At 41.4% G+C, this 23,690-nt stretch overlaps 1 protein-coding gene across 7 annotated transcripts in view; it reads left to right on the plus strand.

Moving 5' to 3' along the window:
* Nucleotides 1-23,690, plus strand: part of rtkn (rhotekin) — a 318,614-nt gene that overhangs the window by 278,687 nt on the left and 16,237 nt on the right. For 6 of the 7 annotated variants that reach the window (XM_034170030.1, XM_034170029.1, XM_034170025.1 and 3 more), the window contains exons 2-7: nt 7,340-7,601; nt 9,457-9,510; nt 18,371-18,488; nt 18,645-18,869; nt 18,956-19,050; nt 20,222-20,328. In XM_034170030.1, the coding sequence (XP_034025921.1) occupies nt 7,340-7,601; nt 9,457-9,510; nt 18,371-18,488; nt 18,645-18,869; nt 18,956-19,050; nt 20,222-20,328 (861 nt within the window). Of the gene's footprint in view, nt 1-7,339; nt 7,602-9,456; nt 9,511-18,370; nt 18,493-18,644; nt 18,870-18,955; nt 19,051-20,221; nt 20,329-23,690 lie in introns of those variants that run through there. The other variant, XM_034170031.1, reaches the window with a different exon arrangement.

Here is a 23,690-nt window from a genome sequence, read left to right on the forward strand (position 1 = left end):
GTTGCGGTGGCTGCGTCCCGACGCGCGGACCCGTCCGCACGTCTTTCATTAAAAAAATCTCCTTTAACAGTGGAATATCCGGATAAAATGCTGAAACCGACTTCTTCTGAAACTTCTCTGTTCTCTCACGACATCCTGGATCAATAGAACCTGAAATGTGGAGGTTTTCAGCTTGAACAGGCTGACGACAGCGGCTGAGAGCGCTGAGCGACGTCTCGCACCGTGGGAAGTCCTTAAAGCGACAGAATCACCTCAAAATCTCTCATCAGCCGTTAAAATTTTCACTGAAAACCAGCTTAATTTTTCGAACCGTGTCCACTTCGATGTGTCTCACAGGTTTAGAAAAAATTTTGATCAAACAAAGCGCCAGTCTCTCAGCAACTTCTCAGACAAAGGAATTCCGACGAGGGGCTGGACGACTCCTCCCACAAGGAGTGCTCACAGGCGAATGACGTCACCGACAGGCGTGGAAAAACTCACGCATGCGCACGAGGGTTCAAGCATGTCTGACGTAAAAACATATGAATGAAATCCATATAGTTTTTGAAAAAAATAAAAAGGACCGTTACTTTATTGACAGCCCTCGTATATTTCATCTCCTACTAACATTTTTACTTATCCTCAAATATTCTGCTCAACAGTTGGCAAAATAGTGCTTGTATGCTACACTTATTGTAACAGTCATAACATGTATTTCATCTCAGTATTTTCAATGTTATAATTCATTTTCATATTCTAGACATGCCAGGGGTTCAGAAAAATATTGGTTTGTTAAGATCTGTGGGGGATGCATGTGCGTCATATCCAGCCACTGAATGCCATGGTAGGAATATCCTCTGGGTGATGCTCAGTGTATGAGTGATTCTTTAGTAATTGTGATATTTTATTACTCCTGTAACTTTCAACAGAAATAGAATTATGTTTGTGTGTGGTGTTGGGGGTGTTGTTTGTACTTTTTTAAAGGGTCATTTTTCAGTAGCTAGTTACATGTAAAACTGTGCATCCAGAACTCAGTTTTCAGCCTCATGGCATACTAAAGCTTTGGCCCTGTTGAAACCAGACCTTTGGGCTCTGGTGAATTCCCCATCATTATGTGCACAGCAGTGGCAGCCTCTGGTCTTTCAAAGAGGGGAAGCTCGTTGTCTTACATCATAAAATTTGTGAATTTATTTATAGGTAAATTGTTCCCTCTGTTCATTTTCAAGAAAATGGTCTGTGACCCTATCGTACCAAGTAAGCGTCTTTTCCAAGGATTTGACCAGTGACATGGCGGGCGGATGCCAGGCACCCGAAGCAGCTGGACCCGCAGTGCAGACCCCCAGATCAGGTTTCGGTGTAAAAGAAGTCGTAGTCTTTATTCCAGGCTGAGGTACGGTACACAGGTGATCAAGCAGCAGACTAGAGGTACAAACAGGGTCAGGCAAAAACGCATTCATAGTACACGGCTAAGCAAAAACAGGACTGTAGACAGAAGGCTGGAATGTGTACAAACGAGGACAAACTGGCAGGGGAGTGATGGCTGGGAGGTGTTTAAATGACAGGCATTAACAAGGTACACTTGAGGAACAATCTAGAAAGGGGTGTGGCAGGTGGGCAAAGATTATACATCGCGCAAGATAGTGATGAAGGGAATGCACAAAGTGGAGTGATGTAGGATATAGAGATGCGTGAGCAGGTGCAAAGAGCGTGAGTGAATGGAAACACAAAGCAGACAGAATTAAAGTATGACACGGGGACACGAGAGCTGGTGAAGAGGCATGAAGTGACAACTCAGTCAGATATGAGGGAGAGATGAAGACACAATGGCAGGTGCGAGGAGTGGAGTGAACACAAACAAATGAGGACAAACTGAGAACAGAGCTAAAATGGAATCTAAGGACAGAAAATAATACTGCTGTGAAGAGGACCAGGACAGAGCATGAATCATGAGAACTAAAAGCAAACCAAGATATAATAAGTACAAGAGAAAAACTACATGAGAACTGATCAGAGAATAAATAGAAAATCAATACTAAAGCAAAACTAAACAGGAACTGACTAATTAACAGAAAGCAAAACCGGATATTAAAGTACAACAGAAAATAACAGAAATGAAAACAGCAAAAATAAACAGATGATAGCTAAATGATAAACAATAAAAGCACATCCTGGTAGAACAAACTAGAATGGCACTGAACAATAGCCAAACTATGAAAGTAACAAAGAAACAAAGTGACAAAGCAAAACAGAATAGAGAATAAATACATGACGAAAATCAAATAACTAATAAAGCTGGGGCACGTGAAGGGAAAAAGAAAGAGGGGAAAAACCGAATCAAAGCCCAGATCCGGTGTTGCAGACAGCACTGGTGGGACGATTTGAAGACAAAGTCAGACAGGCAAGACTAAGATGGTTTGGACATGTGCAGAGGAGGGGCCCAGGGTATATAGGGAGAACGATGCTGAGGATAGAACCATCAGGCAGGAGGAGAAGAGGGAGGCCAAAGAGAAGGTTTATGGATGTGTTGAGAGAGGACATTCAGGTGGTTGGCATGACAGAGGAAGATACAGAAGACAGAGTGAGATGGAGAAGGATCATCTGCTGTCATGACCCCCTAATGGGACCAACCAAAGGAAGAACACATAGACCACACTGTTTGCATTTCTTATTGATTCATGTAAATAAGGTCAACACAGATTCAATGACTTGGAAATCTTCAGGTGTCCATCCCCTGACTTCTCTGTTTTGACTCCAGGCAGATTTGCTATACAGTACCATACTGTTGGCATTTCTTAATGAATAACTGAACTATCTAAGACATATTCTTGAAGTTGAAAATGTTCCTGTATCCATCACTTGAGTTTCAAAAGAAGACCTGCTGTAAATGTGATGGTTTGCATTAGCAATAATCCTTATATTGAGTTTGTCCAATTTCTTATGGGCTCTAAAAATCGAGGGGTTGTTCACAGGACTTCACTTTTTTCACATTTTATGTTACAGCCTTGGATGGATGAAATTCTGTTTTTCCTCAAAATTCTACACACAATATACCCCATAATGACAATGTGAAAAAATGTGGTTTTTTTTTGTTTGTTTTTTTAGATTTTTGCAAATTTATTAAAAAAAAAAAAAGTCCCCGTAAAAATTGGTCCCCCTATGACGCGGTTCATGGATTAACACCTCATTTCTGCTTCAAACTGCACACCAGTCATCATTTATCTCAGTGACAGATATTTGAAGCTTTAGTACAACAGTCATTTCCACATACGTTTAGCATTAATTCATAATAAAAGGCGGCGGAAATGATCAGAGCACCGTGGCTAAACGAGCTGCTAGCTGATGCGTTCACTGCACGTCGGACATTTCAAAGCATCACGGAATTTTGGGTCGTTTTTGCATAAAATGGCTTCGTTTCTGCTTAAAACTGACTTTATCATCTGATGGTTAATAATCCCATTAATCCATTTGATTGCTCTGGGTGAAGAGACTCCGTCTCAGACGTGCTGCTATGGTCCAAAATGACGCATGCGCAGATGCAAAAGGCGGACCAATTTTTAGGGGCTGACCGTTTGGTCTGCGACACCGGTCTAAATCGTGACAACCAGTGTCTTCTCAAATGGCTAGCGGAACTCAGCTGCTTAGACGACCTTGGCCCAATGTGTTGCAGGTGTAAGACTAAAGCCTTTTTAAACAGGAGAAGCTCCTTTCTACACCCACAGATGTAGCTCCAACTGTTGCTGCTCATGATGACAGTTTGTACACCTGAGACATTGTGCTGTCCAACTCCATGTCTTTTAGAAAAACCAAGAAATCACACAGCTTTCCCCTGTTACGGTGTAAGTCCTGATTTGAATACAGGACTTGAAGTTCAGACCTCAGTCTCCCTGAATCAAAGTATTGGTTATAACTTTTCTTTACACTCTGGAATGCCTCCTCTGGAAACACTTCTCTCATGTCATCAAGCTTCCCTGGATTAACGAAGTCTAAGAAGCACAAACTTTCCATATTTGAAAAAGGCAGAGGAATCTGCTCGATGAGATTATCAAGGATGGCCATGTACAGATTTCTGTAGTGCTCCTGGGGATCCTTGAGAGATGGCATTTTCTCATGAGCTCATCTCGTGGGTTGGATGTGAGACCTGTTGCTTTGGCATAAACAGCTTGGGAAGCCCCCTCTGACCTCTTCTCTTTGACAAAAGCAGTAGAGAACATCCATGGCCCTCTGCTGGATGACATCAAAGACCACATCAGTCTCTGAGAAGATTTCTTCATATGTGTACAACATGAACAGAAACTCAAAATCCTCCACTTTAATTACAGAACCTTTGGCACAATCCAGTGTGTCATCATCCATTGTGTTATCTGCAGTGATGTTATAAAAAGTCTGCAGGAGGCCATCATAGTTGTTTGCCACAGTGCTCACTATCTGTGATGTGAAACTCCATCGAGTAGGAGCATTTCTGGGCAACCTTGAGCAGCCTGCAGACTGAAGAGAAGGTGCCGTCTTTGTGGATTAGGAGAAAAATGTGGCAAACCCAGACAGTGATGCAAAAAATGTTCTGCACTCAGACAAGCATTTAGCCACCTGTAACAGCACCATGTTAAGTCTGTGTGCACAGCAATGCACAAACATTGCGCTGGGGGCATTTGCCTTCATTTTGGCCGGCAGACCATTGAGAGGTGAAGCCATGACAGCGGCCCCATCGTATGTCTGTGCCACAAATTTATCCCTAAAATTGTAGCCCTGCACGTTTTCATTTCATATTTCAAAAACAGACTGAGCATTTCGCCCCTCAGAAACATAAAAAAAATCCAATAAAGTGCTCCTGAATTTTACCTGCACTATCAACAGAGAGAACAACGACAGAAGGTTGGGTAGGGCAAGCAATATCAGTTGTTTTATCCACCTGCCATCTAACAAAAGAGAGCATCCTGAATTTAATCTCTGATCTTGGCAGAAACAGTGGCTGCAAGAGTAGTGATCAAGTCATTTTGGATAGAATGAGACACACCAGAAAACACTGCTGATGACTGGAACTGTGTGTCCAGAACAGAGTCATATTTAGATAATGTTTCTGGGAACTTCCTGTAACTCCCCTTGTTGGATGATTCACTGTTCTCATCATGCTCCAGCTCCTGCCAGCCAAGCAAGGAAGTCACATCAATCAGCCGGTTTAGGAAGGCCCTGTGTTGTTTAACTGTTTCGTTATGTTTTGCCACTTGAATGCGAACACCTTCATTAGTTGCATGTTCAACCCTTACCCTGCCCAGGCAACTTAACATTGTACATGACATGTTCATTGCTCTTTTCATGCCTTTTACTGTATATGCTAGGTCAAAGTTAGACAGATCTCCCAAACCCAATTTGGACCAGACAAGACATCCCTGAGATGGTTTCATCAAGAGGTGTGGCCAACAGTACATTTTCTTTTTCACAGCACTTCCAGTCAGCTTTAGTTTTTGCATCAAATCAATCATAGGTATTGAACTGCCCTGCTGTTTAATTCAAAGTTTCTCAAATTCAAAGTAAAACTATCAAATGCTCTACCAAAATCATATAGGCAATATTAGCGTTGTCTGCCATCGTGTGTGCACCTGGCTAGTCTACTCCAACCTAGCCAACAGTATGAATGATTGATTGAATGAACTAACAAAATGATATTAAACTCAAACAAGGTAATATTGAAATTGTGTTCAACTGAAACAAGGAAAGAGTGTGTTTTATTTACAGTGTACGAAATGGTCAAGTAATTTCACCAAGCAGATGCCAAGAAATGGGTTACAGTTTGTCTTTCGACTTCACTTGCAAAATCCACAATGGAACTGAGCTCCCAATGATTAAGTGACAGTGTATATCTCAGAATAGTTGTCAATCAGAACACGATTCAGCCTTTCAATTGATCCTCCAATTATCATGGGGAAGCTCAGCGTCCAGACGGGACAAAATCGTGGCATTTATCAAATCACGATTGAGTTTTAAGGCAATGAAGAAAAAAAACATTCCATGTCCCATTGAAGTGAACAGATGCTCAGCTTCTATGGGCAAATGCATTGACCACAGACAGACTGTATAAGAAAATGATTTCTTGAAATCTGTGGCATTGATGCTCCGGGAATGTATGAGAAGTTAACAAAATTGAGTCAGTCGATTTGTGATAAGTAGCTGATTCTGAATGAACTCATCTTTGAGATGAATGTGTTCTAACGCTTTTATAGTCAATGAAATGTTAACACAACTGTACATAGTTGATCATTTCATTTTTTACATTTTCGGGGCAGCTGAGCTTCCCTTGCAGTCTTAGAGAAATCACCTCTGGTGCACAGCATCACCTGACTTTTTCCTGAGTGCACTCTTGCACCTCTGCTCTTCTCACTGCCAGAAATGCTGTTGGGTTTTAATGTTTCAGATACCTAGGGTCGTAACCTCGGAGGTTCCATGTAGACCCAAATCCAGTTACCCATTCAAGGTTAAACTCAGGTCTGACCTTTGTCACTGTGAGAATGGTTTTGACCCATGTCTGTCTGAGAAATGTATCACAATCTCTTGTTCCACTTCCACTTTTTCTCTGTAACATTCTTTTTTTGTATTTCCTTTATTCTTACCAAAACCAGTTTTCTTTGTTAGGTACAGAAAAACCCTGTTAACTTGTGCAAGTTGAGGTCCACAAAATGGACCTGTGACTTAGCTGAAAGCATGAGTTAATGAAGATGACAAAAAAAAAAAACCTTAAAATCAGCTTACCTTGCCATGTTACAATAGTTTTGACCATTTGAAGCATGATTTCTTCACCTGGAGTGGGTTTGGGATCTTCTTCCTCCTCAGGCTGTTGCACTTCACTGATGAGGGCTTTGTCGGTGCAGACGATTCTGGACGATTCAGTTTTTTGTTTACAGATCTGGATGTGACCTTCCTCTTTAGATCCTTCCATGACAGAACATGATGGCTACTTGCACTCTTGAAAACGTGCTCACTTTAACAACCAGAACTTGCTTTTGTAGAACTTGCTGGAGACGACGTGGACACTATGGCAATGAAAGAATGATCTGATTTGGTTCAGATTGGGCTGGAAATTATATACTCTTGCGCCCGAGGCCCGCACAAATTTATACTCACTCCTGACCCTCCCAAAAATGGCCAAATTTGACAAAAATGTTGACTTCAGAGTAGTCTAAATTTTCAGGGTCCACAAATCAACAGCAAGTTAACACGTGCACGAGTTAACAGGGTTCACCTGTAATGGGCTGTCATGGTCCCTCTAGTAGAAATGTTTTCCTTTATTTGCCAAAAGTGAGACTCATCTGTTCTTGACTGTGTGGCTCTTCCTCTGACCTCCTTGTCTCTTTCTGTCAACCATTTGCAGGACACCGATATCCAGAAGAAGATTGACCATGAGATCCGCATGCGTGATGGAGCCTGCAAGTTGCTGGCCGCCTGCTCCCAAAGAGACCAGGCCTTGGAGGCAGCGAAGAGTCTCCAGACGTGCAGCACTCGTATCATGGCCTACATGTCAGAGCTGCAGAGGATGAAGGAGGCACAGGTCATGCAGAAGGTCACGCGGAGGTCGTCAGATGCAGGACCAATGGATGACAGACTCCCATGCAAAGGAAGAGTCGCTATTTCAGGTAAGCAACAGTGTATCTGATGGTCTTGTTGTGTGAGTGCGCTGCACATTGCTGTCATGCCCCGCAGAATAAACAAGAGTGTGACTGTCTTCAGCTTAACAAAACTGTGGGTCAGACAAACAAAAGATTATTTTGTGATTGTTTCACAGCAGTTAAGCTGTAAAACACAAATAAACATGGATGTACTGCAGTAAAAAAGCTTCTTCATTCTGTCTTTCTGTAGCTGCACAGGTGCGTGTACAGGTCTGCCCAATATGTGGCCTGTTGGCCTTTTGTTTTGGCCCACATTGGCAATTTTTGCAGCACAGTCTTGTTTGTGGGCGGGCGCTAAAGGGGTAAAATGTGATGCATATGAAGTCATTTCTCTAGTTCCGGGGAAAAAATACAACATTTTCTCTGAGTTTTTGAGCAAATTACACATAAACAAAGTGAAAATACAAAGAAAACGTGACGATGCGGTGGGAAAGTGGGCATGTGTTACAGTTTGTTTATGACCTGGAGCTCAAACATGCCGAGGTGGTTTTGCAGGCGAGAGAACGCAGCTACTCTGGTTAGCTGTGTAGGCTAACACTTACAGACTGAGGAAAAAAAAACTGCTTTGGTGATTGCAGCCAAAAACTAAACAGTACACCATTTTCCCGTGTGAAGTTATGCTGTATATATATTGCACAACGGGAGCGGCTGTCCCCGTAAGTGGTCAAATCCTGCGATATCACGCAGGGTTCAAATGAGACTGCGGTGCCCTATTGACAATGACTGTGGAATTAGTAAATTGCTGTTCAGCAAATTAAGTGATTTCATGATGGTGAAACTTCATTTTAGAAAATAGAAAATAATGCACATATGAGGTCAACAAAAACTGCACGGAAAATGCACCAGAACCCACCAAATAGCACCCTATTTTATTTCTGTGTATTTATTTGTTTATTTATTTATGTTTCCAAATCTTTGAGGTGGCACATGCCCCCAGACCACGGCTTCACCACGCCACACTGCCTACTGATCTCAAATTGCCTCCTATTATTTGATTGTGGAACACCCTTTGCCCTTTGTGACGCAATGTTCGAATAATCCAACATATCCAAATTGCCACCAGAAACAACATCCACTAGGGGGCACTCGTCTGATGCTTTACCCTCTTTTGGAATAAATGACCTATGGTGTGTTAAAAGCATGTAAAGTTCTGCAAACAGAAAAAATGTTTAAAATAGTGGGACAAATTATCAGAGACATAAGAAACCGAAATGACAGAATGAGAGTGCCCCCTAGAGGACACATATTTATCCTTGAGAAAGGGGCAGAGAGAGGTCACATGGAGAGTTGGAATGCGGAATAGATCACAAGTGTATTTATGGGTTATTGTTGATGTGGCACTATTATCCAAGAATAAAAAAGAGAGATGGAGGGATAGAGAGAATATGTTCCATCCTTTAGCACTGTAATTTAGTGCAGAGCTGTTCTTGTTAGGCACAGGCTGAAGAGCAGCTTCCCAGCTCTGTGTTATGTGATTATTCTCTCTTTATTGACTGTCTGTGACCGTGGAGGTGTACAGATGCTCGTCGTGCCAAAGTGAGAGCCGGCAGCGGGATGAATGATTATGGATGTCTTCTGTCTGTCTCACAGGCGCGCTGTGGTATCTGACGAGCTCCACGGCAGCAGTGGAAGGAAAGAGGGACTCCTGGTTATTGTTTTTATTGTTGCAGTGTGAAGTGAAGGTAGCAGGAGACATGCTAATGAGTTATGGGACTGTATTAGGGGCAAAGGTTCTCCAGTTGGTGCTCACGCACATATCAGCTCTGCAATAAAAGTGATGAACATTTTCGTGGTCTAATTCCCCGACTGTTGTTTTTTGCAGATCTTCGTATTCCTTTGATGTGGAAAGACACGGAGTATTTCAAGAACAAAGGAGGTAAGGAGCCACCTCCTTCTGCACGGGAACAAATTAAATGAAAGACATCAGAGGGCTAATGCAAAACCTGTGCGCGCTGCACAGTGGAATATATAGCCATGTCCAATAGCTCATGTTACCAGTCAATCACAAATATTTTGCTGATCAATATAACGTTTACATCATCTCTCTGGCCCTATTAGTTGGGGAGATATAGCAGAAATATGTTTTTCGCACCATTTTTGTTGACTTTGGCCTTTCTCTGATCCTCTTCAAAAGTTAATCATCTCATGATACCTGCCCAAGCAGTATTTCCACCAACAGTGATGTGAGTCCTCTGAGAATTCCCAGAAGTCCGTACCCCCCCTTCATCTATGGTTTATTTTTGTTTTCTGGAGCAGTACGGGTTGGATTTCAGCCTCGAAACAATATGATTTGTAAAGTTGATTGGAACTATCTCAGATGAGATGTCATAATGTATATGAAGTCTCGCATTTTCATGTGTTCATCCCAAAACATCCCTGACTGAAAAATAAACGTCAAAAAAATAAATACGCCATCCCGTTTATCACTAATCTTTCAAAATCTAATCAGCTGACATCGCATTTGTTAAATATTTATCCTCCGATGGAAGAGACATGTTCCTTGCCATAACTGTAAAATAAGCATTTAATATATTTAGAATTTCTGTCAATTCTGGTGTGTTAATAATAGAAATCACTACTGTGGAATGCTTCATTTGATTTGTTTTGTTTCTCAATGCTTTGAAAACATGCTATTAAACGGCTGCTGAACTGTACAGGAAAACCGCACTGACGTTTTCTTATTAGGAGGGTCTGCAGCACAGTGTGCTGCTGGAAGTGATTGTTCCTGGAGCTGCTTCCCAGACGTCTCCCCATTTAGCAGAAACAGGTTTTTAAAATGTGATAAATGTCTGGCAGCACAACCTGTCTCACTGTTCAGTCCTGTTGGCTCTCCAGCAGCATACATGCAGAACTGGGTAGATTTTTAGGGTCCGCAGACACTAAGACGTCACTCTTACACAGATCGTGACGGGATGCCAGTCCATCACAGGTTACTTCCTCAGCCAAGGCCAGTACCCATTTATAACTGGGTGGACTGAGATGATGCAGATGAAGTGCCTTGTTGAAGGACACAGATAGATAGTGTGCACCCACACATGGTCTCAAACCCTTGGTCTCTATATTGGTAGTCCAAGTCCCATCCCATAGAACTATCTGCTCTACACAAATCTTTCAAAGTAAAGAAAAAAGGTCATATACAAACATTATGATGTAGCATTTTGCTAAGAGAAATGTAAACATTGGATGTATACTTTCTTTTTGTTTTTGTTTTTTTTGCAGTAGGGGCTTAGAATTAGTTAGTCAAATAGACAAAGGTATAATACAGGTATAAGACGAAGTCCTTGGTGTTGGTGGCAGTGGGTGCTAACTCTGTAGTCTGCATGTCCTCTGTTCCTCCCACTTGGTGTTCCTATATTCCTCGGCTTGCTGGATCCCAGCCTTCATGAAGTGATACCACCTGGCACGGTTTGAGTTGCCATTTCCAGTTCAGCAGGGTTGATGCTACCTGCCCTAAGGTTGCGTTTGCACACAGCTTTAAAGCGTAGTGCAGGTTGCCCTGTGGCCTTGGATTCAGTGGCTAGCTCGCTGTACATAAGGTCTTTGGGGATGCACCCATTGTCCATGCAGCAGACATGGTGAAGCCAGTGCAGGCGTTTCTGTGTAAGCATGGTGAACATACTTGGCGAACATCTTGCCAGTTGTTGTCTGAGTTGTCTGAGACAGCACATGTGGAATGCATCCTGTAGATGATCTGTCGTATTGAACAAAACCATTCATGTACAACCCCAATTCCAATGAAGTTGGGACATTGTGTAAAATGTAAATAAAAACAGAATACAATGATTTGCAAATCCTCTTAAACCTATATTCAAATGAATACACCACAAAGACAAGATATTTAATGTTCAAACTGATAAACTTTATTGTTTTTGTGCAAATATTTGCTCATTTTGAAATGGATGCCTGCAACATGTTTCAAAAAAGTGGTATGTTTACCACTGTGTTACATCACCTTTCCTTCTAACAACACTCAATAAGTGTTTGGGAACTGAGGACACTAATTGTTGAAGCTTTGTAGGTGGAATTCTTTCCCATTCTTGCTTGATGTACGACTTCAGTTGTTCAACAGTCTGGGGTCTCTGTTGTCGTATTTTGCTCTTCATAATGCGCCACATACATTTTCAATGGGCGACAGGTCTGGAGTGCAGGCAGGCCAGTATAGTACCTGCACTCTTTTACTACGAAGCAATGCTGTTGCAGCACGTGCAGAATTTGGCTTGGCATTGTCTTGCTGAAATAAGCAGGGACGTCCCTGAAAAAGACGTTGCTTGGATGGCAGCATGTGTTGCTCCAAAACCTGGATGCACCTTTCAGCATTGATGGTGCCATCACAGATGTGTAAGTACATCTGTGATGGTATGGGGGTGTGTTAGTGCCCACTAACACACCCCCATACCATCACAGATGCTGGCTTTTGAACTTTGTGCTGGTAACAATCTGGATGGTGTTTTTCCTCTTTTGTCCAGAGGACATGATGTCCATGATTTACAAAAACAATTTCAAATGTGGACTCATCAGACCACAGCACACATTTTCACTGTGCATCTGTCCATTTCAAATGAGCTCGAGCCCAGAGAAGGCGGTGGCGTTTCTGGATGTTGATGTATGGCTTTTGCTTTGCATGGTAGAGATTTAACTTGCACTTGTAGATGCAACGACGAACTGTGTTAACTGACATTGGTTTTATCTGAAGTGCAGGAGTGATGGGCAGGTGGTTACTGTGCTTGTTTCCATTGCAGAAGGTTCCCCATTCAAGTCCACCCCTGCTCGTTCTCCATGTAATGTGGAGTTGCGTCACTAAGGGCATCCGGTGTAAACATGTGCCAAATCAACAGCAGATCCACCTCGCTCCGAGATATTTGAGGTTGGTTTATGAGTCAGTGTTAGGTGTTAAGGGTTAGGTTTACGATTGGGTTAGGATCAAGGGTTGGGTTAAGTTTAGGGTTGAGTTTGGTTTTTGGGTTGGATTCGATTTAAGGGTTGGTTCTGTTTAAGGGTTATTGTTTGGGTTAGGTTTAGGGGTTTTGTTTGGTTAAAGTTCGGTTTAAGGCTAAGGGTTAGGATTGGATGAGGGTTCCCGTGTATTTTACACAACACGTGTACTGTGACTGTTACTTTCCCCGGTTACTTTCTTTCCTTCAGTCGATTTTTAGTAGTGCACAGACTTAAACAAGAAGAAGAAGAACAAAAAAGTGACACCTGTGGTGCACATAAGGATTTACTCATTTTTATGCATCAACACTGAAAGGTTTTGATGGCATTTCTGAGTCCAGATGTGCAGTATTCTCACCTACTCCTGATAGTTAATGTGTATTAATGCAGTGTCATCATAAATGTCCCTGGTGCTGCTTCTCTCCCCGGCACCTTGAACAGAAATAATCCGTGTGACTTGTGCATGAAATGAAATGAATTGAGGAGATGGGGATGCTAAATGAGGCGGTTAGTCAGGGTCATTAAGAGTCCTGAGACACAAAATGACCCCAAGAGCCAAAGCATGCAGCATGTTCTTCTCTCACATGACTAATCATATTTTAGTCAGGAGTAGGTTACTTGGAATAATGAATTTGAATATTAAATGCCAACATGTCCTTGATATTTAATATTCAAGGTGCACACATGAAAAAAAGGGTTTTTTCATGTAGAAGTGGCCACTGCAAACTTGAATTTTGATGAGAAATGTCAGCAGCCTGGATGTGGTTGCTCCACTGAAGAATAAAATGGAACACTTTCTGTCAGGACTAAATTTGAGCACATTTGTGTGAAAGACATGAACTTCACCCACAAAAAATAATACAAACAAAACATAAATAATGGGATTGTGTCATCAGTAATGTAAAGCTTTCTTTGAGTCCACCTTAAAAATTTGTTAGAATGGTGAACACCTGCTGTGTGGTCCACTTCCACAATCGCTCTCTTAGAAAACCATTAGGAAACGGAGCGGAAAGTTTCAGTTTTCTACCTTTGAAATGGAACAAATTATTCCAGATCTTCAGGAGGCATCAAATAACCTTCAACAAACAATGTTTTGCCATCAGTAGATTTTTTCCAAAACTTAATGACATTACAGAAAAAGGTTTGAAACCACATCACCAACACTGAAAGATGCAGGAACAAATGAAGCTCCGCTCATCACTCCTGTAACTGGCCTGTTCAGATTTGTGATGCAGCAATTCAAAATTGTCCAGGATCATGAGGCACTCAGTTTCAACCAGGTGCAAAGAAACATGGCGGCATCAGCAGAACAAAACAAATATGAAATAGGAGTAATAGTACGTAATATGAATTTTGCCTACTATTTTAATGAATCAGACCCAATAAATGATTTTAGCATCTGGGCCTGCACTATGCATTATGGCATTCGATAAAATTTTGGCTAACAAGGGAACCTGTGTAAAAACGGGAAAGATGGTGGAACACGATATGTTTAGATGACTTTAAAAGGCGGAAGTTGATGAATTGAAACATTTTTGTAAACACAGAGGTTTCCACGTTAAGGGCCCCTCACACATAATGCGAATTTGGTCGAAGTTCGCAAAAATGTGCATGAAGTAGGAATCGTATCCAAAACGTGTAAATTCGTAGCTGCCTCGAATGCCTCGTACCGCTGTTGTTACAATTATTTGCGCACACCAGTGGCTGAAAGACAGAGTGTGCCCTGTGCGAGCCCATCAAACCCTCTCACTTCAGGTGTCGGCCAAATTCCAGGTGACACACGAATATCTAACACCACTCACATGGCACTTAGAAAATGTGTGGCCATTTGTACTATCATCACAAAAAAAGTCAACAGACAATCATTGTCGAGCTGGATGTGAAATTTGTCAAAGTGCCCCCACCACTGTGGAGTTGCTGAGTGCACATGTGACATGTGTGTCGCGCGCTCCCCCTACACGTGCCTGCTTTTGGTTCGCCCGCTCCCCGCAGGCAAGGTGCCTCTCATCTGATCACAGAGTGACACCTTGGTCTGTGCGCTGAACGGATGGGGGCGTGGCAGCTGTCGACAACTCTGGTCCTGGACGTCAGAGCTGCAGAACACGCACCGTGTTTTGACAGACACTTGCATGTGTATGCTTGCTGTCCTCCCATCAAAATACATAAAAACATATATTGCTTCTGCGACGGACTGCAGAGCACGCACATTGACAGGCTGTTCCAGCTGGGCCGGACCTCCAGTTCATGTGGACATGCAGCAGGCGATCTGAACGTCACATCTGTCTGGCAGGATAGCGAGCAGTGCGCCGCAGGACCTTATGACAAGCCAACAGTACAAGTACGCCACTATCAGTCACATATCAGCAGAAATATGCAATACCAAACACTGTTTGGTCAGTTATCACAGTGCTTTTTTTCTTTCTTTTTTTTTTTTTTTTTTAGAAAATATGTTTATCTGCTTGTTGATTTTAACCACTCCACGTTCCTGTTAAGAGACAGTGATTGTGGCACAGTGGTAAAGTTTCCATCTGGTAATCAGAGCGTGTGGGTTCAAATCTAATGAGTGGCATTTTTTTAAAACCAGGGTTATTAAACCGTGTGATTCTGTATTGCATCCCCTTTTATGTATTATTTATGTCAACTCAGTGATATTCACTAATTATACAGCTGGTTTTTATTTTCCTCCACATCAGCAGCGTGATGTGGTGCAGCTTGTTCCTGCTTGAAAGACACTGTCGCATGCACGAACTATCGCACAAGGGTCGTGCACGCCTGCCCGTCGCCGCAGTGTTTCGTGGTACGCTAATTCGCACTGTTTTGTGCTGTTTCGCCGTAATTTGACCAAATTCACACTATGTGTGAAGGGGCCTTAATGGGGAGCACAAAGACAAACTTGTTGTGTTAGCTTACAGTGCGGAAACTGCAAATTTGCCCTGTGTTTTAACTCCTAAAGAAGAGGTGAAACAAATCAAATACAATTATGAGGACTTGCTTGTGGTTGACAAAAATGTTACACGACACTCTGAAACTGACAGATGGATTGGCGAAAACACTGGTGTAAAAATGTAGCCCCTGTGCGTGTATGTGGATATTGCTGAATATTTGATGGAAAATGAGGAGAGAGCACTCTTAAAGCGGCTTCACCATGATGACAAAGAAAGTACATCTTGTCATTATTTGCCATAGCAGTGTTTAGTTCACGTTATTAAGCTGGCTGTGATGACTACAATCGACAAATTTACTATTTTAATCCATCTTTTGTGCCTTTTGGGGTTTTTCCTTCTCCGAGAGAAGTGGTTGCATGTGCATTTCTGATCTTTGTGCTCACAATTATTTTGATATATTGTGAATGGACAGTGCAGATTCATGTCCATCACCATACAGTGATGTAAACAAGCCAGATTATAGCCACCGGCTAATTTCCATGTTTTGTCCGCGGGAGATGTCCCACATAATGCGCAAGAATCATGAAAGAACTTTGTGAGGGATTGGCGAGCTATGGAACTACATTGAGTGAGGAAAAAAAAATTACTATCTGACATCCCGGGTACTAAACACACTCCAACAGCCCTGGGACCCCTGGGAGTCTGATATACTGAATAAATGTCCACATTGACACACCATGCAACTGAAATTCAAGAATATAAATTATGTGGAGCCACTTGAAGAGAGCCAGGCGATTTCCGCTTGGATACCACGTGGCACTCTCGTGACTGTCCACGGCCACTCGCACAGCCTTCGCGGGTGCAACATTGTCTCTGTTCTTGTGTGAATGTCTCGCAAGTGTGGGGATGTCACTGTTTTCTCACTTGCATGCTGCGTGAGTGCCACTCATATGCTGCACTCCGCTCGAATGCTGTGTGACACTCGCACAATATGTATGCAGACTTTTTTGCCGCACGTCTGTGCGATACTCAGCCCACATTCAGGCGACATGCGGTAACATGTCATTAGCACCAATTCAGTGAGATACCAACTGTGAATTTGTCGCAGATTTGCGTGTTTGGTTGATAATTGACATCCCCAACTACTCCTCGACAGTCGCACCACAGTGAGATAGTACCCTTACCAACTCCATGAACGTGCACATTGATAATATTTAAAAAAAAAAGATCACATTTACCATTTAAGGATTATTTTATTTTTATACACAGTCCTTCCATTTTAAGAGCCCATATGCATTTGGAAAAACTAAATATGAGGATTATGAATGAATGAATGAATGAATTTATTCAGCACACACAGTCCAAAACAACAACAACAAAAAAACTTACAACAAAGAAAGAAAATGGATTAACAGTGCATCCGTGTGCCTGAAAGGGTATAGGCAGAAGCAAAGCTTATTAACGCCTACCCCTTTAACCAAAAATAAAATTATCTAGTCCAAAAGGAGTGGGAGTTGGGGGGGGGGATAATTATTGTTAACTAGCACATTGTGGGGATCCACAGGCTATAGATTGGGTAGTGTTTCTATAAAATAAGTAGCTGACATTTTTCCAGGGTGGTAATAAATTATGCAAAGTTTCTATAATAAGTTGTAATGGTGTTTCAGTCCAGAATGTTTTTAGAACCTTAGACCTCAACAGTTTATAGAAGGAGAACTCAACCCTTTTATTTCCTGTTAATTATGCAATTTTTTAAATGTTAATTTACTGTCCTAATGTATTTATAAATTCTTTAGGTTCTTATCATATACACAAACTATTATTATTATCATAAATATTTTATTTTATTATTACTTCTATTTTGTCATTTGATTTTTAAATGGACCACAATGACAATACGTGTTTTCACTTTCTTGTCATCCATTTTTAACGTATTTGCAATTATATACAGCATGCAGTTACATTGAACTTAATAAATAAAATCACACAGACACTCACGCTTTTAATATATAGATCATTTACAGCCCCCTGCTGGAATGGCATGCGAGTCCAGAATGTAAATATCAATGCCATTGTTCAGTGTTGTTAGATAATATCCCTAGTTTCTCCAAAAATATTCCTATCAACTTTCCGTTTTGGCAGCGTTCATCCTTGGCCTAAAATACATAAGCATACCAAATGGAAAATGTTAGCTCTCCCCAGTTGGTCCATGATCAAAGTTATATACGCAGGCACCCACACACGCATAACTTTTTGTCTTTTCTGCATTCTGCCGCAAGCAGGTGTTTTTGTTTTGTTTTGTTTTTTTTACATAACCACAAACAGAGACTGTGGTGGAAGACATCAAACGCACTACACTTTTCACTCATGATAACGGCAAAATAACACTTAGCTAAGCTGACTAAACCAGTTGGACTACAAAAAACAATAAATTAATAACACTACCGACACTGTTAAACTAACATTAACCACAAAAACATTTAAAATCCCAAAACCCCAAACTCCCATGATACATTGCAGCAGAATGTCCATTGTTCACTGTTGTTAGGTAATATGGCTACTTTCTCCAAAAATATTTGTCCTATCAACTTTCCATTTTCGCAGCTTTCATCCTTGACCCAAAATACATAAGCATACCAAACAGCAAATGGCACGCACGAATGCACACAGAGGCCATTTGTCTATTATAATATAGATATCAATAACTTTTACAGTCAGCTTTCGTTTTTAACAAGTCAGGATGGAAACGTGAACACATCATAGAAGTGTCTGGTACCCAACACCTTGGTGGAATATTTGGCTATTAAATACACTTTGTTGACTCTTTAACTTGCTTAACCTAGAATGTTAAAAAGTGACAGTTTGATGTCTTTTATCTGTCATGTTATTTGAGTCTGCTTTTCCATGTCTTCTTTGCAGAGCTTCATCGGTGTGCGGTGTTCTGTCTGCTGCAGCTTGGAGGAGAGATCTTTGACACAGACATGGTGATCGTTGACCGCACACTCACCGATATTTGCTTTGACAACACAGTCGTATTGTAAGTGTTCTGCATACAGTCTGGCATTTGAAATACAATGACTGAATTCAGAGCTCCATCTCAACACAAGAGTGTTCACCACCGTATCTGCAGTCAAAAAAGCTCTCAGATGATTTGTGAACTCGCTGTAAAGTTCATGCGTGTGTATCTTGTTAGTAATGAAGCCAGTCCAGGCTTTGAGCTGCGTGTTGAGCTGTACAGCTGCTGCTCGGAGGATGACTATTCGGCGGGAAGTACGCCAAGGAAACTAGCCAGCAAGCTGAGCTCCTCGCTTGGTCGATCGTCTGGAAAGAAGCTCCGGGCAGCCATGGAGCCGGGACCCTGTAGTCCTGTTAGTAATGGGGGTGCTGCTCCTCTGCTGCTGCCAGTTCCCTCAGTCCCGTAAGTTTGGCTTGAAATGTTCTGTGTTTGTGCTTTGTGTATGCAAACCTACATGCTAAAAGATCTGTGCCTTTCTGTGTCTACAGGGGCCCCAAGTATCATCTCTTGGCTCATACCACCCTATCGCTGCTGCACATCCAGGACAGCTTTCGCACACACGATCTCACCATCTCAGGCAACGGTAAGTGGTAGTTTCATAGGTGGCTCTAGGGTTAAAGCTTGATGGGGCGGTAACCCCTTAAGAATTTCTGTTGCCCCACCAGTTCAGCAAGCACAGTGGCAACAGTGGTAAGGAAAAACTCCCTTGGATGTTTTTGTATTGTAGGAAGAAACCTCACGAGGACCAGACTCAGCGCAGTAACCACTTACTTTGGCCAGAAATTGGACATAGAACACCAAAAAATTCTGATGTGGTCGTATAATTTTCCCAGTGTCTATAGAGCCAATGAGATACTGTTTTTGCATTTGAGTGGTGCAATTTCAGCGACTTCATACTATTTGCACAAAGCAAGATGTTTGTGTTTTTTGTTATTTCGCTTGCTTTTGGGTTCTAGCATAATTAAAAATGTATTGTTTGCTTATTGATCAACGTAATGCAGGATCCAGGATTTTGTAAAATTGTGAAACAAGAGTGTGACAGTTCAACATTCACAAAGAGTAAAGGAGAATAGGAAGGAGAGCAGCCGCTATCCTGAATTATGTTTGTAGTTAGTTGTGTAATTTTTGACTGTAAATTGCCCCAAATTTTGTGTGTGTGATTTAACAACATATATGTAGCAAACACTTTAAAGTTACTTTACAGAATATTTTGGAAGATTATATATAAATTATGTGACGCCCTTCATTAAATAAGCATTGACCCCACCAAGAAGACACCTGCAGAGCCGCCACTGGTTGGAATCTATCATCTCTATTCTCCCTGTTGTTTTCTTTTTCTGCCAAACCAGCCATCTGTCTATCCTGCTACTCATCGCTGTCTCATTTCTCCTTGTACATTCTCATAGTTTCTCCTCCTTCTCCTTGCTCTCCGTCCTGGCGTGTTTTCTGGCAGACTGCCTTCTTGCAGGGCAGCAGAATGACGGCTGTGCTAGTGAGGTGACTGTTGTGTAAAGCTATAATGATGCAGGCTAACAAGGGCCCTGCGCTTTAAGGAGGACAGGCCCCAAGTGTTTTATTCATTGGCCCTTCAGTCTGCTGTAAAGTTTCATTGCTACACTTGACGACGGCCCTTGCAGCTGCCCATCTTTTACACCCTCTGTTGTGCTTTGGTTGTTAAGAGAGCCATATCTCCGATGAGTGTTTGTCTGGTAGGAAAAATAAAGTGTTTATTTATTCTCTCTGTGTTCCTGCAGAAGAGTGTTCATACTGGCTGCCTCTGTATGGCAGCGTGTGCTGTCGTCTCGCCGCTCAGCCTCACTGCATGAACCAACAGATGATGAGCGGATGCTTGAAAGTCAAGGTATGTCGACACCATTGTCAATTAATTGTGGTTTAATCCACACAGGCTCATATTATACAGTGTCTCAGTGAACTTCACGTTGTCCAAAACATATGACAGCATACATAGTTGGAATTTTCCCCACATCACAGATGAGTGATGACAGCAACCCCGATGAGATGTCCGTGCCCTTACGCTGGACACATCTGATTGTCAGGAGACAGGAGGACTGAGAGGGGAACAGGGCAAAGGAGGGTGTCAGTGTATGATTTAGGAAAGGACACAGCTTGGTGGAAGAGAAAAATTAAAGAACAAAAACGGGCACTCAGAGAGTGCAACACCTGCACCTTGCATGTTTTAACGTGATTTATATAAAGTTATTATTCAGGGCTGTGAAAACTCTGCGGATCCGCTTGATTCCGCGGATTTCATCATGGGGAGGGGGCGGGGGTGTTAGTGTTGTACTCTTAATCGTGATCGTTACTGAGTTTTTAAAATGCTTATCGCAAAGCGTTCTTTTTTTACGACATTATGCAAGTTTTATAAGTCCGCGGACACTGATCTGTGTGTTACAGATACAAATCAGTTTCCCTGGATCCGCGGAGTTTCGAGGAGAATAAATGCCACTCAAAGCCTGGCTGTTACGACAGTTGTCTTAAAGCGGGACTGGTTGGTTGCTGCGGTGACACTGTGTTGCTCCTGTGCGAAGCTTAGCTAAAAGTAACATGTGGACATCGTAAACTTTTAGAACTTTCAAGTTTTTAAAAGAAGAACTTTACAACATGTCTGTGTCACAGAGTGACATCAGACAGAGCGAAGATGGCGAGAAAGACTTTGGAAAAAGTGTGATAAGGACAAGAATCTGTGGAATTGTTGCTGGCTTCATCAACACACCTGAAAGATGAACGGGAAAAGCAAACTGGTAAGAATTTTTTTCTCTCTCTGGAAAATAAACATTGTGCTGTTCAAACAGGATTTCAGAAAAGATTATGTGCCCTTTTTTTCTTTTTCCCCTTTCATTAATCTAGACTTTCTTTTATTGAAAAAAAAAAAGACATTGTGGCTTTGAATGAATTTAGGCTACATGAATTTACGCAACAGTGTAAATTAGTTTATTAATGTAGACTTTTTTCATGGGAAAAAAGACACTGTGGCTTTGAGTGGATTTACAGGAATTTACACAAGAATGTGTGGCTTTTTATTATAAGGTATTTTATTGATATTTTACCCTGATTTTTAAAATATTCTACAAGCTTTAGCTGTGGTTTTTGAAATACTTTACAGTCTTTTCAGTCTTCATAATTTCATGTAGTTTAATTGTTCTGAGTTAATGCATAATTTGGTTTACAATTAAAAGGAAAATCATACCAGGTCCTACTTCCATGTCATATTTTGTTATTTCAACATGATCATTGACGGTTCAAATGAAAGGTTGAATCTAGGATCATTTAAATAAGCACTATTTTTTTGAGATTTGTTCTTCCAGGAGATGTTGAAAATGTATCAGTAGATGAAAATTTAATTTGGTTTCTGGGGTCCCACAAGGCCCTAGACCCCGGCTCCTCGGGGCGGGGGCCCAGACCCCCTGCGAATTTTCCTTGGATTTCACAGTTTTCATTTCACAGCCCTGATTATTATTAAAGTAGTTATTATAATTTATGATTCTGCGTGTTCTTGACTTTTGACCAGTTCTGTCCAAAATTGAAGCGCAAGCCTTCCACCATTTTTCATCCACATCTGCACCAAAGTGTTTAAGATGAACAGTTATGACCTTGAGTTTGGCCTGTTAAAGTCACCATAGGGAAAAGGCCATGTGACCAAGATAAATGTCATATTAAAAGTAACCATGGATGTATTTTAGCCAGTTTCTTAAAGTTGCCATTGTAAATGAGTTTGACCTTTCAAGGTCAAGGGTCATATGACCCATATCAATGTGATATTAACAGTAACTATAGCTCCATTTTAACCAGTTTCTTGAAGGTTTTTCAAGGTTACACAAGGTCAAATGGGATGATCAGTGTAAATGTAATATTAACAGGACCCACAGCTGTATTTTAACCATTTCCTTGAAGTGGCCATTGTAAATGGTGTTCCAAGGTTACCCAAGGTCAAATGTCATGTGATCCACAGAAAAGTTGTATATGACTTTATGTTAGCATTCAATAGTAGAAAATAGCTGCAAATCCAAACCCACCAGGGCCACTGGTGAATGTTGATGAGTAGATAAGTACTTCATTCTAGGTTAAAGAAAATAGATGTCTATATTTAAAAGATTCTACAGCTGCAGGTGAGGGATTTTATTCGAAGGAATGTTGCGGATCCTGTGCAACAAGACATATCAGACACAGAAAGGCAAATCTTTTCAAATGAGTCACCTGGCTCCATTAGAATACTTTATAATATTCATAAAAGGTACTCTACAGTTCACACCTCACATTTGAGGGAACTGTGGGAGAAGGAACTCAACTGTGTCATTTCTGAGGATGAGTGGAAGGATACTTGGAGCAATGCAAAAACTTTATGTGTCTGTAATAGAGTTAGAGCGACTCAACTCATGATTCTCCACAGAGATTACATCTCTCTGTATCTTCGCCACAAATTCAAACCTGAGTCTTCCCCCCTATGCTTAAAGTGTAAAGTTGAGACTGGCTCTCTTACACATTGTTTCTGGTCATGCTCAAAAGTACAACATTTCTGGCAGATGATCGGACAGGAACTGAACAAAATATTTTCAACCAATCTGAACTGCAACCCCTTGTTTTTGTTGCTTGGGTTAAATGACCCTATTATCACTGACAAATTTCATAAGAAACTATACCGAATGCTTACTTTTTGTGCCAGAAAGTGTTTGCTTATTAATTGGATTTCAGACCAGATTCCCAGTAAGACACAATGGCATAAAACTGTTTTCAGTTATGTTTCCTTGGACTATCTCACCTGCCGACTACACCACAAGGATGTCTTCCATAAAACTTGGGAACATACATGGGACTGGAAATTTCATCAATTGTTAAACGAGCATTTGTATTTTGAACTGAAAAATGTCACATTCTGTACGGGCCAGTGTTTGTTTGTTTGTTGGTTGGTTGCTTTGTTTATCTCGTTATTTTATTATTTCTGTTTATTGTCTCCTAGTATGACACTGTGTATAAAATAAAAAGGCAATAAACATATTTTGGAAAAAAAAGATTATGCAGAATTTGACTCTTATGTCAGCAGACAGGTTGTTTCAGACAGAAGGAGCACAATAAAACAAATCTCCTGTCCTCTTTTTCACCACTGGAATGCAAAAATATGCCTGAATATTGAGGAAGGTATATAAGGTTTTATAAGGCCTAAGAGATAAGGAGGTGCTTCACCATTCATTATTTTATATCTTCTCA

The sequence above is a fragment of the Thalassophryne amazonica genome, chromosome 5 (genome assembly GCF_902500255.1).
Source record: "Thalassophryne amazonica chromosome 5, fThaAma1.1, whole genome shotgun sequence".
NCBI lineage: Eukaryota > Metazoa > Chordata > Actinopteri > Batrachoidiformes > Batrachoididae > Thalassophryne > Thalassophryne amazonica.